An 18,669-nucleotide genomic window follows, 5' to 3' on the forward strand; every position below is an offset into this window, starting at 1 on the left:
ATTGACAAACCCAAGGTCACATAGATTTTCTCCTATATTTTCTTCTCAAAGATGTATAGTTTTGTGTTTTACATTTAGGCCTATGATCCACTTTGAATTCGTTTTTGTAAAGGGTATAAAATCTACGTTTAGATTAACTTTTTTTGCCTATGGACATTCAATGATTACAGTACATTCAATCATTACAGAAAAGACTATCCTTTCTCCATTGAATTGCCTTTGCATATTTGATCAGTTGACTGTATGTGGGTCTACTTCTGGGCTCTATCTGTTCCATGGCTGTATGTGTCTATTCTATTGCCAATACCATGCCATTTTGATTATGGTAGCTTTATATAGTTAAGTCTCTAAATCAGGTAGTGTGAGTCCTCCAACTTTGTTTTTCTTCACTATTGTGCTGATTCTCCTAGGTCTTTTGCTTTTCCATTTGAACTTTAGAATCAGCTTGTTGATATCTACAAAATAGGAGTCTATATATTTTTTTAAGATTTTATTTTTAGTAATCTCTGCACCCAACATGGGGCTTGAACATACAACCCCAAGATCAAGAGTCACATGCTCCACTGACAGAGCCAGCCAGGTGCCCCTAGCTTGCTGGGTTTTTTTGTTTGTTTGTTTTTTTAAGATTTATTTATTTATTTTGGGGAGGGCGAGTGCAAGCAAGGGTAGGGGTAGAGGGAGAGGGAGAGGAAGAAAATCTCAAGCAGATTCTCTGCTAAGCACAGAGCCAGACACGGAGCTCAATCTCATGACCCCAAGATCATGACCTGAGCCGAAATCAAGAGATGGACACTCAACTGACTGAGCCACTGAGGCACACCCTTCTAGCTTGCTTTATTTTTTATTGAGATTTGTATTGAACCTATAGGTCAGGTTAGGAAGAACTGACATCTTAATAATAATACTCGGTCTTCTGATCCATGAAGATGGAATACATATATTTTTTTAAGTTTTATAAATATGTACATATAAGATTTAAAAAATTTGTGAATAGCCCAGAAGTCAAAAAAGAGATCATAATGGAAATTTTAATATATTTATAAATGAGTCATAATGAGTGATAACATACTAAAACTTGTGGGTGATATAAAAGGTGGTGCTCTGTGGGAAATCTATAGCTTTAACTACTTTATAATAGAAAATCTGAAAGACTGAAAATATAATAATAGAAAATAGAAAGACTTTATAATAGAAAATAGAAAGACTGAAAATAAATAAGATGCCCATGACAAAAAGTGGGAAAAACAATAGAATAAACCCAAATAAGTAAAGGAAGGAGATAATAAAATTAAGACAGAAATAAATAGAATTCAAAAATATAATAAGAGAATCAACAAAGTCCAAAATTGGTTCTTTAAGCAGATGAGTAAGTTAGACACACCCCTGGTGAAATTAAATAAAACATTTAAAAACAAAGTACAATTAAGTCTTTTATATATGCAAAAAGGAATATAAAGACACAGGAAGATTAAAAATATTAACTAAATGCTAACATCAACTTTATGTCAATGAATTTGAAACTTAGATGAATTAAATTCCTAAAACAAAATGAATCCAATGAACTCAAGAATAAATAGAAAGCCTTACAAGTTCTACAATGATGAAAGAAATGAAAGTAGGGGCGCCTGGGTAGCTCAGTCAGTTAGGTGTCTGACTCCTGATTTCGGTTCAGATCATGATCTCAGAGTCTTGGGATGGAGCCCCACATCAGATTCTGTGCTCAATGAGGAGTCTGCTTGAGATTCTCTCTCTCCCTCTCCCTCTGCACAGCGCCCCCATCTCTCTCTTTCTAAATAATAATAATATAAAATAAAATAAAAATAAATTTTAAAAAAGAAAGAAATGAAAGCAGAAATTAAGAACCTTTTCACAAAGAAAACACCAGACCCAAAATGTTCTATGGGATGTCTACCAAACTTTTATGTAACAGATTATCCCAGTGTATACAATTGTTTTTCAGGGAATAAGAAGAGAGAGAAACTTCCCAATCATTCTAACTTCAATAACAAAACTAGAGAACTATTGTACAACAATGGAAATTATAGATCCCTTTAATTCATAAAAATAGTTGTAAATGCTCTAAGTACAATGTTAGTAAATCAAATTTGATACTGTATAAAGAGGAAAAATATACCACAGTCAAGTCAGTTTTAAACTAGGAATGCAAAGATGATTTTACTATTAGAAAATACAGGGGTGCCTGAGTGGTTCAGTCGTTAAGCGTCTGCCTTCAGCTCAGGTCATGATCCCGGGGTCCTGGGATCGAGCCCCGCATCAGGCTCCCTGCTCAGTGGGAAGCCTGCTTCTCCCTCTCCCACTCCCCCTGCTTGTGTTCCCTCTCTCACTGTGTCTCTCTCTGTCAAATAAATAAATAAAATCTTAAAAAAAAAAAAAAAAAGAAAATACATAAATCCTGTATAAGTAGAGAAAAGCCATATGATCATGTTTAGAGATGCAGGAAATGCATTTGATAAATTCAACACTGATTCATGGTTTTTTGTAAATCCTCGAAAAAAATTACAATTTCTTTGATCCAACAAAGGGAATCTACCCCCCCTCCAAATATCCTAAAATGGGGAAACATTAGAATTATTCCCTTTGAAAATGAGAAGACAAAAGTGTCCACAATCACCTATTCAACATTGTACTAGCAGCCCTAGGCAGTGCCATGAGATAAAGAGAAATTAAAAGCATAAAGATTGGAAAGAAGAAAATAAAACCCCAAAGAATCTACAAATAATTAGAAACAAAAGGAGAAATTAGCAAACTAGCTGAGTATAATGTGAATATATGAAAGTCAATTACATGCCTGAAAACCTAAAGCCATTCAATTTGTAAAAATAAACCATTTAATGGGAAAATGTTCAAGTTCACTTGAAATTAGAGAAATGCAAATTATAACAATACTAAGAACATTTTTTACCTATCAGGTTGGCAAAAATTAAAAACTATGACAACACAATTTGTTGGTGACACCGTGAAGAAACAAATTCCCATTGTTGATGGGAATGCAAATTGGTACAAACCTTCTGAAGGACAATTTAGCAATACCTAATATGCAGGAGAGTTAACCCAGCTGCCCTGAGTTGCTTAAATCTTGCACATTCTCATAGGACCTGCGTGTGAGACTGGTCTTCAGCTGGCTTCTGGGAATGGAGCCCTGTGCTACAAACTGGTAAGAGTATTTTGCATGCTTGGAACTTTGAACCACGTTGTACTGGCCTATCTATGTGGTTTGTGCCTTATGGGGAACATCTCCTTCTTTCCTAAGGTCTGAAATTGAGTCATGAAGTTACAGTAACTGCAGTTAATCAGGAAGGTACTTTGTGCCTATGTGACCAACCCCTGTCCCCCGCCCCCAGGGGCATTAAAAACCCTCAACTCAGGCTCAGGGAAGGTTCCCTGGCAGAAAAAAAACTTGACTTATGTTGCTACTGTTCATCGCTGGGGGAGTAAGGGCGTGCTGTGTAATTCTGCTGAAGAGTACTGTTGGAAGCTGGTGCCTGGTTCCCCTAGACTCCACCCCAAGCATCTTTCTCCTTTATTGACCTTGCTTTGTATCCTTCCACTGTAATAAATTTTAGTGGTGAGTATAACAATCTCTGAGGCCTGTGAGTGCATCTAGTGAATCCCAGAACTGGGGGTGGTCTTGGAGACCACTGAAACACTTGACAGAATTACATACGCACTAACTTTTTGGCTCAGCAATCCCACTTCTAGGAATTTACCCTGAAGATACACTTTCATCAATAAGAAAATACAAAGGCACAAGATTATTCACTGCAGCATTGATGGTATTGCAAAATATTAGGAACAATCTAAATGTCCATACATAGGAGAGTGGTTGAATAAAAGATAGTACATCTGCCCAATGGAATATTATGCAGCTGTAAAAAAAAAAAGAGGAAAATTTCTATGAACTGATATGGAATGATTTCCAGGCCACACTGGTGAGTGAGAAAAGCAATATGTTCAAGAATATATATAGTATGCTACCTTTCATATAATAAAGGGAGCTATAAGGTATATATGCTCATTTGTGGGGAAAAAAATACAGGACAGGTAAGTCACAGGCTAATGAGATTGGTTATCTATGAGAGGGAGTGGGTGCAAACAGGTGATGGGGGTAAAGGAATGAGGGGGAGTGATGGAAGTATAGCTTCTCTAAGTATAGCTTTTTGTATTCTGACCCTTGGAACCATAGCATGTTTCACATACACCCCCCTCCTCAAATAAATAATTAAAATTAATCAGAACAAGGCAAAAATCCAAATGGCAAACTTAAGTGTATTATAAATAAACGTCGTAACCACCTTGAAGGGGACAGAGAAGAAAAGAACTAGCCTAAGTAACTTTGGAAAATAATATGTTGATGATATAAAGCTGAAGATAAGAATTGTACAAAAATGTATTCTAGTTAGTGCATCTGTTTGTCATGGGGACAATGAATTTGCAATTCTGAAACTTTATGTACATGCTGGAGTTAAGCAAATAACTGTATTGTAGGTAATAAGAGCTAGATTTCTGTTAGAGAGAAGAGTTACAACCAAGGACAGGGGAAGACTAGAATGAAGACCATGGTGTTGGATTGGAATCAAAGGTACCAGTATGGGGGCGCCTGGGTGGCTCAGTCGGTTAAGCGTCTGCCTTCGGCTCAGGTCATGATCCCGGGGTCCTGGGATCGAGCCCCGCATCGGGCTCCCTGCTCAGCGGGAAGCCTGCTTCTCCTTCTCCCACTCCCCCTGCTTGTGTTCCCTCTCTCGCTGTGTCTCTCTGTCAAATAAATAAATAAAATCTTTAAAAAAAAAAAAAAAGGTACCAGTATGAACTCATGACTTCAGACACATATGGGGAGATAGAGAGATGCTGGATATGTATTTTCTAGCCCTGCACACTGAGATGGCCCACAAGCAGTGAACCTCATAGCAATGATCACACCTAGTACTCAGATCTTGGTTTCTAAGTAAAAGAATGAGGGTTCTTTGGAGAAGTGGTTGATCCCAGGACTGGAGCAGGAAAAATGCAAGATGTGGGGGAGGGGGAGAGATGTTTTGTGCTGCCATAAAGTAAGGAAGTGGCCCTGAAAATGACAGGGGCATGTCAGAAGGACATAGAAGCCAACCAGAAGTTTTGGGGAAGTCCCCCAAAACCAAACCTGGGACAATTTTAGCAACAAAATAAATAATGATAGTAATAGATTATAACCTATAAACTAAATATACCTGAGTCCATGCTGATAAAATAGTTAACAGGAGAAAAGGGACGGCTCTTCCTTACTGTAGAATTCTACATTAATAATATAGAAGGAATGATGGAAATAGAAAATCACCATTTGGCAAGCACCAGAGTTGTAATCACTGCAGGCAAGAATCATTGATGGTGGCTCAGTTGGTTAAGCGACTGCCTTCGGCTCAGGTCATGATCCTGAAGTCCCAGGATCGAGTCCCACATCGGGCTCCCTGCTCAGCAGGGAGTCTGCTTCTCCCTCTGACCCTCCCCCCTCTCGTGCTCTCTCACTCTCTCTCTCTCAAATTAAAAAAAAAAAAAAGACTCATTGATGGATATATAAAACTAGAGGATGAACATATGAGAAACAGATACTTGCAGAGTCTCAAAGTATCTCCCCATATGATACTTACCAATTACAAAGGGGAAAACAATAACTTTCTAATGAAGAAATTTGGCAGACACCACTTCAAACAAGTGATCAAAGTTAAAATCACCGGTAACGGGACATGTTGACATCAGGTACCCCTTGATACCACGCGCTAAGAAGGGTATATCGGGGCGCCTGGGTGGCTCAGTCAGACCGTTAGCTCAGGTCATGACACCAGGATCCTGGGATCGAGTCCCACATTGGGCCCTCTGCCTCCTGCTCTGCCTACTTGTGCTCTTTCTCTGTCAAATAAATAAATAAAATCTTCCAAAAAAAAAAGTCAAATTTTGAGTTTTTTAAAAAAAGAAGGGTATATCATCACTTCTTGCCAAAAATGCATAATGTTGATACAATCATAAGAAAACACCAAACAAATTTAGGAACATTCTACAAAATAACTAGCTAGTACTTTGCAAAAGTGTCAAAGCATGAAAAATGAAGCTGATTTTTTCTAGGTTGGAGGAGACTAGGAAGACAACTGAATGCAGTGTGGGACCAGCCCTGACTCCGGGGAAGGAGCCAGGAGCAGCCCAGTCGCTTGCTGCCTCCCAGCGAGCAGCTCCTCTGCCTGGAGGTTAGGGGGTGATGGGTGCCAATGGCTCTATCGATTATGGCCTTAAAAGGGCCTAGAATGAAGCCACCAACTTTTACTGTGTCGGGATCCTTGTCAGCTTTGGGCTCTTCATGTGTGCCAAAAGGAATAAAAAGAAAATTATGAGGGTATCCAGTGTGCCACCAGAGCAGAAACTTCATTAGAGCCCAACTTTTATGACACGATAAGCAAAATTCAATTAAGATAGCAACTGGAGGGCGCCTGGGTGGCTCAGTCGTTAAGCGTCTGCCTTCGGCTCAGGTCATGATCTCGGGGTCCTGGGATCGAGCCCCGCCTCGGGCTCCCTGCTCGGCGGGAAGCCTGCTTCTCCCTCTCCCACTTCCCCTGCTTGTGTTCCCTCTCTCGCTGTCTCCCTCTCTGTCAAATAAATAAATAAATAAATAAACCTTTAAAAAAAAAAAAGATAGCGACTGGAAATGTATTCCATTTCCAGGAAGTCTCGCTATCAGCAGCCATTAAACCAAGATAACAATATGCGGCTCTCGTTGGAATGAAATCTCAGAAAATGAGCGATATAAGTAATTGTTGTTAAACAACACGGTAGCAAACTCCTAATTCTACTAAATCATGAATAGCATTTTTAAAAAACTCTGTCTCCATAGAATCATTTATTTGTGACTTTTCCCTAGTGTGTGTGTGTGTGTGTTTGTGTGTTTCATTTTGCTGTTTAAAATTGCATGTCAGGGGGCCCCTGGGTGGCTCAGTCGTTAAGTGTCTGCCTTCGGCTCAGGTCATGATCCCAGGGTTCTGGGATCGAGCCCCGCATCGGGCTCCCTGCTCAGCGGGAAGCCTGCTTCTCCCTCTCCCGCTCCCCCCGCTTGTGTTCCCTCTCTCGCTGTGTCTCTGTCAAATAAATAAAATCTTAAAAAAAAAAAAAAATTGCATGTCACTGGTGCTTGGCTGGCTCAGTCGGTAGAGCATGCAACTCTTGATCTTGGGGTCGTGAGCTCAAACCCCACATTGCCCATAGAGCTACTCTAAAAAAAAATAACAATAAAAATAAATAAATTTCATCTCTTACTCATTTGTTACACAAATTTAAAAAATGGCTTAAGAAGCCTGAACACATGGGGGCGCCTGGGTGACTCAGTCAGTTAAGCCTCCCACCCTTGATTTCAGCTCAGGTCATGATCTCAGGGTTGTGAGATCCAGCCCTGCATTGAGCTCCACACTGGGCATGGAGCCTGCTTAAGATTCTCTCTCTCACTCTCCCTCTGCCCCTTCCTCCCTCCCTTAAGAAAAAAAACTTACGAAAATATGTTGAGAAAGCAAAATACGTGGAGAGATATCTAATGGCCATGAATAAAAATTGTCAACTCTTTCCCATATTGATCTCTAGGTTCAGTAGAATTCCAGTCAAAATCCAAAAGGTACTTTTGTGAAATTTCTCAAGATGATTGCAAAATATGGAAGAATAAAGGGCATGAATACCTAAGACAATTCTGAAGAATCATAGAGAGGAATGATTTGTCCTGCCAGATATCAAAATTTATTATAAAGTTACATTCATTAAAGACACAGTGGTAACAGTTCATGAATAGCTAAATAGAAAGCCCAGAAATAGATCTATACAAACAAAAGTTTGGAAGGAAAAAGAGAGCAGCATGACTGATCAGAAATGGAAGAAAAATGCTTCACATCATAAACAAAAATTCCAGCCCTCTTAAGGACTCAAGAACAAAACTTTTAGTAGAAAATATAAGGAATATATGTTTTACTTTCAGGTGAGAATTTTTTAAAGATTTTATTTATTTGTCAGAGAGAGAGAGAGAGAGAGCCCAAGCAGGGGGGAGGGGCAGAGGGAGAAGCAGGCTCCCCACTGAACAAAGAGCCCAATGCAGGACTCGATCCCATGACCCTGGGATCATGGCCCGAGTTGAAGGCAGACCCTTAACCGACTGAGCCACCTAGGCATCCCTTGGGTGAGGATTTCTTAATCAAGACACAAAAGCTATGCTATTTTATGCTAACCATAAAGTTGTTAAATGATAAATTGACTACTTGCAGATGAAAATTAAAAAAAAAAAAAAAGCCACAACTGGGAGAATAAGTTTGCGAACACATATTACTGGGGGAAAAAAATGAGAATCAAGAATAAAGAACCTTACAGGGGCGCCTGGGTGGCTCAGTTGGTTAAGCAACTGCCTTCAGCTCAGGTCATGATCCTGGAGTCCCAGGATCGAGTCCCACATCGGGCTCCCTGCTCAGCAGGGAGTCTGCTTCTCCCTCTGACCCTCTCCCCTCTCATGCTCTCTCTCACACTCTCTCTCTCTCAAATAAATAAATAAAATCTTTAAAAAAAAAAAAAAGAGTAAAGAACCTTACAAATCAATTATAAAAAGACAATAGAAAACTGGGTGAGAGATATGAATGGGCATTTCAAGAACAGAAAATTCCTGTGGCACACAAACATGAACAAATGTTTGGCTTCTTTAATAATGAGGGAAATGCAAATCAGGGCCATAATGAGATATTTACACTCATTTGCTTGACAAGATTAGGAAGTCTGACAATACCAAGTCATCATTTCTGGCAGGATTATTCCTAGTTCCACTTGGAAAAGCAATCTGGCATTGTCTTATACAGTTGAATATTTGCATACCTTATGACCCAGCAATTCTACTTCTAGGTATATACCTTGGGGAAACATTTTTACATACGATCCAGGAATGGACAGCAAAATGTTCATGATAACACACATCAAATATGAAAAAAAAGAGCACAAATGTCCATTAACAGAACAATGGATAAAGTGTAGTATATTTAAATAATGGAATACAATACAACAATGAAAATGAATACACTCTAGCTACATCCATTAGGACTTGACCATCGTGGGCTTTAAAGATAGAGGGGATCAGCAGCCAAGCAAAGTGGGCAGCCCGTAGAAGCTGGAAAAGGTAAGAAAATGAATTCTCCTCTAGAGCCTCCAGAAAGGAATGCAGCCCTACTGACAGTTTGATTTTAGCCTAGTAAGACCCATTTTGGACTTCTGACCTCCAGAACCAGAAGGTAACAGATTTGTGGGAAGTGACTGTGTTTGTAGTAACTTGCTGTAGCAGCTATCAGGAACCAATACAGTGTGTATGCGTGGAAGGCTGGAGGGGGTGGCGGTAGATAGAGACCTCCCACATAGGGAACTTCACTCTCCTCACAGAGTTGGCTTTCAGGCCTGGAGCCAGCTGAACTAGCCTTCTCCTGCCGGGTCCCCTTCAGTGTGCCCCTCACGGGGCCCTGCCCGTCTGCAAGGCTCTGGAGCATTTGTTTCCTCTGCTGACCCCAAAGGTCCCCTGCCAGGGGGGCAGGCCCCAGGCAGTCAGTTCTGCGTACAAAAGAGGCCCAGGAAAGGGAGGTAAAGCCGGGAGCAGCACTTGATCTGAGGGCAGGAAATGGCCAAATACCATACCTGAGAACTCGCATTTCCTGTGAGGGCAGCCTGCTCCTTCCACAGACTTCGCATAGCTGAACAGGCCCCAGCAGGCTCCTGTCCACATCTGTGCTGAGAACACAGGCCCACAGTTGCCAGGTGTCATCATAATTGCCACCTTCCACACCCCCCCAGTCCCTCCTCCCTGGAGACAGAACCACAAGCCAAAGCCAGGGCCCACCTGACCACAATCCAGGCCCAGCTAGACCCTTGGAAGCAGAACTCTTGGGTTCCATTGGTGGCCGGGGAATAATGTCACAATGGGGCAGGGAGGTCCTCCGGGTGGGGAAGGATGGTGAGGAGCAGCATTCTACTCCATTCTACTCCAGCCACAGACCCTAGAGACAGAATGGGGCAAGGTGGGCTGGGAAAATCTCCACATGAGGGCAGATGGTTCTGGCACCTGGAGCACCTGCTGTCCCCATAAGCCCCACTGAGGGAAACTCTCCTACCCTTCCAGACACAACTTGCCCATCCCGGGTCCCCATGCCCAGGGCGGGGAAGGGGGAGGAGAGTCAGAGGCCCTCAGTTGTCTTCAGACCCGAGAACAGAGCTGGAAGCAGAGTTGAGGCCTGAGGCAGTGTAGGTTTAAGATTTGGTGGTGGGAAGTTTGGGGAGCCGCCATAGGATGGTTTCTCCTTTCTCAGAAAGGAGGGGAGTTCTATGTTAGAATGGAAATAGGAGGAAGGGAGTTATGCAGATGGAGGGTGGAAATGGCCACTGGTGAAGGTTGGAAGCTGACTACAAAAGGCTGGTAGGAAGGCTGGGTGCTGTTAAGCCCAGTGGACGCTGGTGACCGGGAATTCACAGGATAGGCCTGCTGGGCATGTGACTCTGGCAGTGACCAGCCACCTGGGGTGCAGGGAGAGCAAAGGCAGACGATGGGGTTCACTCACTGCTGTGGTTTTCTAGCTGGGCGCAACCAGAGTAGAGGGGTTAAGGAGTAGGCTTCTGGCAACAGGGAGAAACGGTGTCTGTCTCCCGGTAGACTTGAAAACCATGGCGGACACCCTCTAATCTGAGCAGAGAGGACCCAGGTGGGGAGAAAGTCCCCAAGTCAGCAGCCCAGGGGGCCTGGTGAGGCTAAGGATGGTGTTATGGACTGAACGTTTGTGTCCCCCAAATGTATAGGTTGAAGCCCTAGCCCCCAATGCATGACGGTCTTTGGAGATGGGTCTTCGGAAGGCAATTCCGTTTAGGTCAGGTCATGAGAGTGGGGCCCTCGGGTGAGAGTCGTGGCGAGAAGGTGGCCGTGTCTGCAAGCCAGGAAGAGGCCTCACCAGAACTGGCACTGCCGGCACTCAGCCTCCAGAAATGTGAGAAAACACATTTGTGTGTTTCAGCCACCTGTCTGTGGCACTTTGTCATTGCAGCATGGCAGACGCGGGCAGAGAGGGACAACGGAGCGAGCGGGCCGGGACGAGGGGGCTGCGGGCAGAGGACGGGCTGTCTCAATCAGAGGGTCCTCCTTTCTATATGCCAGCGATTATTGGGACTTTGGAGATGGACGTGTATTTCCCAGAGGACAGCAGGAGCTGGGGTGGGAGGGACAGCGGTGAATCAGTTTTAGGGGAATGAGCTGGAAGTCAGGACTTAGAGGTTTCTGCCAGAGGGAAGCCACAGAGCAGCCACAGCGAGGAGCAGGAGGTTCTTGGCCCAGCTCCCCAGCCCCGGGGCCCAGCGGCGCAGGCCAGGGGGGACACCAATCAGGTATTCGCCTCCTAGTCCCTCCAGTCCACGGTCATCACCCCCATTTAATCATCAGATAAGATGAGGTGGTAAATGTGTGCAACTGAGTTCATTGTAATGATGCCCTGCCTTGTTCCTCTGACCCTGCTTTTGCCCTCTTCCAACACGTTCTTCAGAGATAGGGTGAGTTTTATAATACAGATCTGCTCGGGCCACTCCCTTGCTCAAAGAGAAAGGACAGTCAGTGCCTTTTATTGCTCTCAGAACAAAGTTTGAAATTAAACATGTGTGGTCTTCTAAGCCCCACCTGAGTGTGCCTTCTCAAGCTCCCAGAACTTCCAGCTCCACACGTGCCTATTCCTGGTCTCCTCCCCAACGCCCTTCTGCACCTCCTGCCTGCCTGCTCTTCATCTGGCCTGCACTTCCTTCTCCTCCTAGATGCCCGTCCTTGGGGGGCCTTCCAGGCCCTGCACCTGCGTCAGCTGCCTTGTGTAACCCCACTGTGTCTTCTCCTCATCCACAGCATTCTCCTGAGTCACCGGGGAGGGGGGCGCGGGGGGGCGGTTCAATAGCTGCAGATGAATTGTGCATTTCTGGGTCCAGCATGCTCCCTAAGATGGAGCACTGGGTGAGTGGGTTTGTCAGTGAGGCAAGTCCAGGGTGTGTAAGTCAGGGCCATGCTCCAAGACTCTGTCCTGAGACCCAGGGGTGCGGGGGTGGGGTGGGGGGTTGGCACTCCTTTCCTATCTCCTTGAACCTCGGGGATAGACGAACAGAGCCCTCTGCCTTTCACACTCAAGATTAGAATCCTTGAGAATTTGTGTAAAGGGACCTATGAAATCATCCACTCTACAATGGGAAGCCTAAGTAGCAGGCTCCTGTCACCAAGGCCTGAGAGCTGAGCCGTGTCCTCGCCTCCATACAGCTAACCATAAGGGCTCATTGCTAGTGTGTCTCCCAAATCTGGGCTTTTCTCTGATCAACACAGTCTATGGAGAACCGCCATGGTCCAGCCTATACTGGAAACTTCCTCGTCCCATCAGGCCCCCTTTCTCTCATGCTCCTCGGGATAGAGTTAAGATTGGCCTGCATATCTTCTCACCCGAGGTCCCAGGGTCTCAGCTGCTGACCTCCTGTCAGCAACTGCTAAAAGACAGACATTTCCCATTTACACAGAACAAATCACAGGGCGCTTTTTAATACATACAAAGAAAAATCTTTCCGGGGTGCCTGGGTGGCTCAGTCGGTTAAGCGTTTGCCTTCGGCTCAGGTCATGATCCCAGGGTCCTGGAATCGAGTCCTGCATCGGGCTCCCTGCTTGGTGGGGAGCCTGCTTCTCCCTCTGCCTGCCACTCTCCTGTTTGGGCTCTCTCTCTCTCTCTCTCTCTCTCTGTCAGATAAAGAAATAAAATCTTAAAGAAAGAAAAAAAGAAAGAAGAAGAAAAATCTTTCCCCCAACAGCCTACAATCCCTAAAAAAAAAAGAAAAAGAAAAAGAAAGTGCTCAAAGACCTGCCCAAAGGCAATAGGTGAATCTTTGCATTGATGCTTGTGTCCTAAAGGATCTGTTCAAGTCTCTTTCCAGGAATGGAGATCATTCTGCTTCAAAAGAATGTGAGTGTCCACATTTTAGAGAAAACTGCCTCTGGCTTTGAACTGGCTGCTTTCCAAATCCCATGCAGGTTTTCCCAGCCAGGCAGATTTAGCCTGGGCGCCACACTGTGCCACGAAAGACATTCAAGTGTCCCCAGTGGGTGACTTTAGCTTGGGATTCCACGATTGGGTACGTAGCAGGAAGCTAAATGAAACTTTTTCCTGTCACTTCAAAGCCGAGTCTGTGAGTAAAAAATATCCATGTATTCAGGGGCGCCTGGGTGGCTCAGTCGTTAAGCGTCTGCCTTCGGCTCAGGTCATGATTCCAGGGTCCTGGGATCGAGCCCCACATCGGGCTCCCTGCGCTGCGGGAAGCCTGCTTCTCCCTCTCCCACTCCCCCTGCTTGTGTTCCTTCTCTCGCTATCTCTCTCTGTCAAATAAACAAATCTTTAAGAAAAAAAAAAAATATATCCATGTATTCAAAAGAGGTGCTGGACACCTTCCTTGCCGGATTCACAAAGATGGGGAAACTAGCCCAGCACCTACTGCCCCCTCCAGCCTCTATAGGAGAAGGTGAGTGAGAGAGAGGGAGGGAGGTTCTGAAGGAACCCTCCTTCTTCAGGCCTGGAGCTGCTTGTGAGGAGGAGATCACCATCTGCTGGGAGGCTAGCTGGGGTTACCTGGGAGGCAGGGCAAAGTGGGGGCCAAGGCCAGGAAAGCGCTTTTCCACCATTTGCTGGTGCAAAGATGTATGGTGCTCTTGTGGGCCAGGTAGTTGCCGGGGAAGATAGCCTGGCCTGCGGTCACTTGATGGGACCCCACCCAGGAGGGCTGTCTTGTAAGGAAAGGTATGCTGGCAGCAAGACAGACTATGTGGGGAGCAGTGCTGGGAGGCAGGAGCTGAAGAGGGGCCCGAGAGGTCAGCTGGGAGTACGCTGCTCAGACGCAGGAACAGGCACGGGTCCTGGGAGCACCGCTGAGAAATCCCAGCAAGATGTCCCCATGGAAGAGCCGGGAAAGAGCTCTGGCCAGCAGCAGCTAAGGAGCAAGACTGCTGCCCTTTCCCCTCATCCTGTAAGAGCCCTCTCCGCAGGAGCCAGAGGGGACGGAGGGGGAAAGGGAGGAGGAAGACGAGGAGAGGAACACCCAGCCTCCTCTCTTGCCCCACCGGGGGTTCCCGGGCCACCCTGTTAGGTGTGAGCCGAAGGTGGGGCTGGGGATGGAGGATCTTTGAAGAGAATGCAAGCCTGAAGTTTTGATTTGGAGCAGACACAGAGTCCTCAGCAGGATCAAATGTCCTATGGGGCCCCTGATGTAGTTTGGAGTTTGGGTCTGAGAGCTAATGGCCGAGAAAGAATTCTTGAGATGTTTTCGGTGCAAAAAAGGTGATTTTATTAAAGCACGGGGACAGGACCCATGGGCAGAAAAGCCTGCATTCTAAGTATGAGGAGTGAGTGACTGATTATATAGGCTTTTTTTATCCTCTGGAGGGGGGAGATGATGTTAGGGCTCCAGGAAATTGAGTCTATAGGTTTCTGGAAGTCTGACTATTCTCAAGATTGTGCTTTTCTTTCTTTCTTTCTTTCTTTCTTTCTTTCTTTCTTTCTTTCTTTCTTTCTTTCTTTCTTTCTTTCTTTTCTTTCTTTCTTTCTTTCTCTTCCTTTCTTTCTTTCTTTTTCTTTCTTTTTTTCTTTCTTTCTTTCTTTTTCTTTTATTAATTTATTTATTTGAGGGGGGCGGAGGGTCTCAAGCAGACTCTGCACTGAACACAGAGCCTGATGCAGGGCACATCTCATGACCCTGAGATCATGACCTGAGCCAAGACCAAGAGTTGGACACCTAACCAACTGCGCCATCCTGACGCCCCAAGATTGTGCTTTTCTTGTAAATCATTAAGACAGTTACAAACTGATGGTGTTTGATGTCCTTCATGACTGTGGTCTTTATCAGGTGACCATTTGCTTTTTCCTTCCTTTGTTCTTGGGCAATCAGGAGTGCCCAAGAAATGTCACATCTCTCCCACTCTCATCTTGGGAGGGAGAATAGTATGCAGAGTGTCAGTTTGTCTTTTGAACTCAGCTTGCCTTTTGTTATCTCATCATCCCCCTACCCCCCACACCGAACAATTTTGATACTTAAATATTTGATATTGTTGAAGGCACAAGGTCTCATCTTCTTTAGTTTCTTCCTGCTGAATAGGGGCGTAGAGATGTGCTTACCTGTGGGTCAACATTGATCAGTCAGGGCACGTATAGGGGAGTTATGAAAGGCGGAGGCAGCTGAGTCCAATGTGGACAGCAAAGAAGTATCTGTGGTTGGTAAGGACCATCTGTCGACGTGAAGTTACTGTAATCATGGAGTCTGGACATCAAGCGGAGAAACATTGAAAAAGGCAACATATTAGAATTAAAATGGCTGTAAGACCGAGAAGTCCAACAAAGAGAGCCTTCAGAGTTGACCATAGTCCTCCCCTGAACCAGGAGTTTAACCAATCGTCTAAAGAGAGGGAAGAATTTTGTGGAGCCTTAATTTGAGTATTCATATTTTTGGGTAGTCCTGTGACATTTTTATGATAACCTGGGATGTATACACAGCATTCTCTCTCAATAATGGCACATGCACCCCCTTGAGCTGCTGTTAGGACATTCACAAGAGTAAGAAGGCATATTAGTTTGTTCATTGGTTTCCTGTGAAGGAAATACAGGTTTTATTATAGATATATGAGTCCAGGAAGAGTGCCCCTCTAACTTTACTGCAATGGAAATACATAATATGACCTGAGATGGACCTTTCCATTTTGGATTTAAGTCCCCTGCTGTATCTGACTTCCAATCTTTTAATTAAACCATGTCTTCCAGACTTACCTGGGGTGAACTTCCAGTTATAGTTAAATCAGGTTTTGGGAGCAAGTAACTTATGAATTAAACCAGCCTCAAGTGAATAATTTAATAAAATATTATACTCTTGGGGCGCCTGGGTGGCTCAGTCATTAAGTGTCTGCCTTCGGCTCAGGTCATGATCTCAGGGTCCTGCGATCAAGCCCCGCATCGGGCTCCCTGCTCTGCGGGAAGCCTGCTTCTCCCTCTCCCACCCCCCCTGCTTGTGTTCCCTCTCTCGCTGTGCCTCTCTCTGTCAAATAAATAAATAAAATCTTTAAAAAAAATTACAATCTTCATCTAATAACAGGTCCGCCATAAGAAATGATTTCCCATATAATAACTCAAAAGGGCTGAATCCTAGAGGTTGTTTTGAAGCAGTCCTCATCCCGAGAAGTCTTATTGGTAAGAGTGTAGCCCAATTTTCCTGGGTCTCTAGACTAAGTTTAGAAAGCTGTTGTTTTAAGATTTTATTTATTTATTTATTTGACACAGAGATAGAGAGAGAGAGCACAAGCAGGGGGAGGGACAGAGGGAGAAGCAGACTCCCCACTGAGCAGGGAGCCCGATGCGGGGCTCAATCCCAGGCCCCTGGGATCATGACCTAAGCCGAAGGCAAACGCTTAACTGACTGAGCCACCCAGGTGCCCCGAAAGCTGATGTTTTAAAGTATGATTAGCTTTTTCTACCTTTCCAAAGGATTGTGGATGCCAGGCTGAATGTAGAAAATATTTAATTTTTGAAGCTTGTGCTATTTGTTGAGTTATTTGCACAGTAAAACAAGGACCATTGTTACTTTAAAGGGATCGTGGAAGGCCAAATCTAGCAATAATTTCTTGCAGCAAAACTTTGGTTACTTCCCGTGGTTCTTTCAGTTTTACAAGGAAAGGCCTTGATCCATGCAGTGAAAGTATCAGCAAACGCTAGTAGGAATTTATAGCCTTTGCAAGGAGGCATTTGTGTGAAATCAAGCTGTCAGCCCTCTCCTAGATACATTCCATGCCTTTGGACTGGTTTCAAAAGGAGAGGAGGGGGCGGCCTACGCCTTTTGGATTTACTTGTACACAAACAATACAGGATCCGCAGACCTGTTTTATTGTAGTTGTTAAATTTACTCCATCAAATATATTTTTTTGTTTGTTTGTTTTGTTTTGTTTTCCATTTTTATTTTTATTTTATTTTATTTTATTATGTTATGTAAATCACCATACATTACATCCTTAGTTTTTGATGTAGTGTTCCATGATTCATCGTTTGCGTATAACACCCAGTGCTCCATGCAGTACGTGCCCTCTTTAATATCCATCATGAGGCTAACCCATCCCCCCACACCCTTCCCCTCTAGAACCCCCAGTTTGTTTCTCAGAGTCCATAGTCTCTCATGGTTTGTCTCCCCCTCCGATCCCCCCCTTCATTTTTCCCTTCCTACTATCTTCTTTTTTTTTTTTTTAACATATAATGTATTATTTGTTTCAGAGGTACAGGTCTGTGATTCAACAGTCTTACACAATTCACAGCGCTCACCATAGCACATACCCTCCCCAATGTCTATCACCCAGCCACACCATCCCTCCCACCCCCCACCACTCCAGCAACCCTCAGTTTGTTTCCTGAGATTAAGAATTCCTCATAGGGGTGCCTGGGTGGCTCAATCGTTAAGCATCTGCCTTTGGCTTGGGTCATGGTCCCAGGGTCCTGGGATCAAGCCCCGCATCGGGCTCCCTGCTCTGCGGGAAGCCTGCTTCTCCCTCTCCCACTTCCCCTGCTTGTGTTCACTCTCTCTCTGTGTCTCTCTCTGTCAAATAAATAAATAAAATCTTAAAAAAAAAATTCCTCATATCAGTGAGATCATATGATACATGTCTTATATTTTTAATTAAATGTTCTAAAGCCCTTTTGTCCAAATGAGTAGCCAGGTGTAAACCCTGTACTACCTTCCATTGGTTATTTTTGGGTATAAAGATTTTTTCCCTCATTAATAAGCCAGTCCTGTGTAGTTTTTGAATATCCTGATTATTGGGCTATGTGAATTTCTTGGCCTGAATAGACTGGAGTTATGTACTTTATTGGAGTTAAGACTGTATAAGACTTAACTTTGTTTATTTTGTGCTGCCTGTCAAATTGTTTCCTTTAGATTCTAAGGTCATATTCTTTTAATGTCCTCTGAGGTGAATCACAGCTACCTCCTTAGGTAAGTGTACAGCCTCAAGAAGACTAAGAATTTCAGGCCCAGGATGCCTGGGTGGCTCAGTCGGTTGAGCGTGTGCCTTCGGCTCAGGTCATGATCCTAGGGTCCTGGGATCGAGCCCCACACTTCAGGCTCCTTGCTCAGCGGGGAGCCTGCCTCTCCCTCTACCTGCCACTCGCCCTGATTCTGCTCTCTCTGTCTCTCCCTCTCTCTGACAAATAAATAAATAAAATCTTAAAAAAAAAGAAGAAGAAGAATTTCAGGCCCATATTTGATTAAGGAGTTATGGCTTGATAATAATCCCCTTTCCTTCCAAAATGCCCCATGGGCACGAAACACCAGGAAAGCATATTTGGAGTCAGTATAAATAATAATTTTGAGGCTTTTTGTCAATTGACGTGCACAGGTAGGTACTATTAATTCAGCCTTTTGAGCAGAAGTATTTATTGGAGGTCAGTGGTCTTAGTTTAACTATAGCATACCTGGCTTTTCTCCCTCCCTTATCCCTGAAGCTACTGCCATCAGTAAACCAATTGTCATCTGTATTCTCAATAGGGGAATCCTTTAAATCTGGTCTGCTAGAATGAACAAAATCGATCATCTCTGAGCAGTCATGTTCTAGCATAG

The 18,669-nt window shown here is 44.2% G+C and overlaps 1 protein-coding gene and 1 pseudogene across 1 annotated transcript in view; one reads left to right on the top strand and one right to left on the bottom strand.

Moving 5' to 3' along the window:
• Positions 1–9,757, bottom strand: part of SLC22A14 (solute carrier family 22 member 14) — a 28,335-nt gene extending 18,578 nt beyond the window's left edge. The window contains exon 1 of the mRNA XM_078073497.1: positions 9,676–9,757. Coding sequence (XP_077929623.1) covers positions 9,676–9,729 — 54 coding nt within the window. The 5' untranslated portion in view covers positions 9,730–9,757. The remainder of the gene's footprint in view (positions 1–9,675) is intronic.
• LOC118536941 (small integral membrane protein 19 pseudogene) lies at positions 6,092–6,763 on the top strand (annotated as a pseudogene).
• Positions 9,758–18,669: the final 8,912 nt, after the last annotated feature.

The sequence above is a fragment of the Halichoerus grypus genome, chromosome 1 (genome assembly GCF_964656455.1).
Source record: "Halichoerus grypus chromosome 1, mHalGry1.hap1.1, whole genome shotgun sequence".
NCBI lineage: Eukaryota > Metazoa > Chordata > Mammalia > Carnivora > Phocidae > Halichoerus > Halichoerus grypus.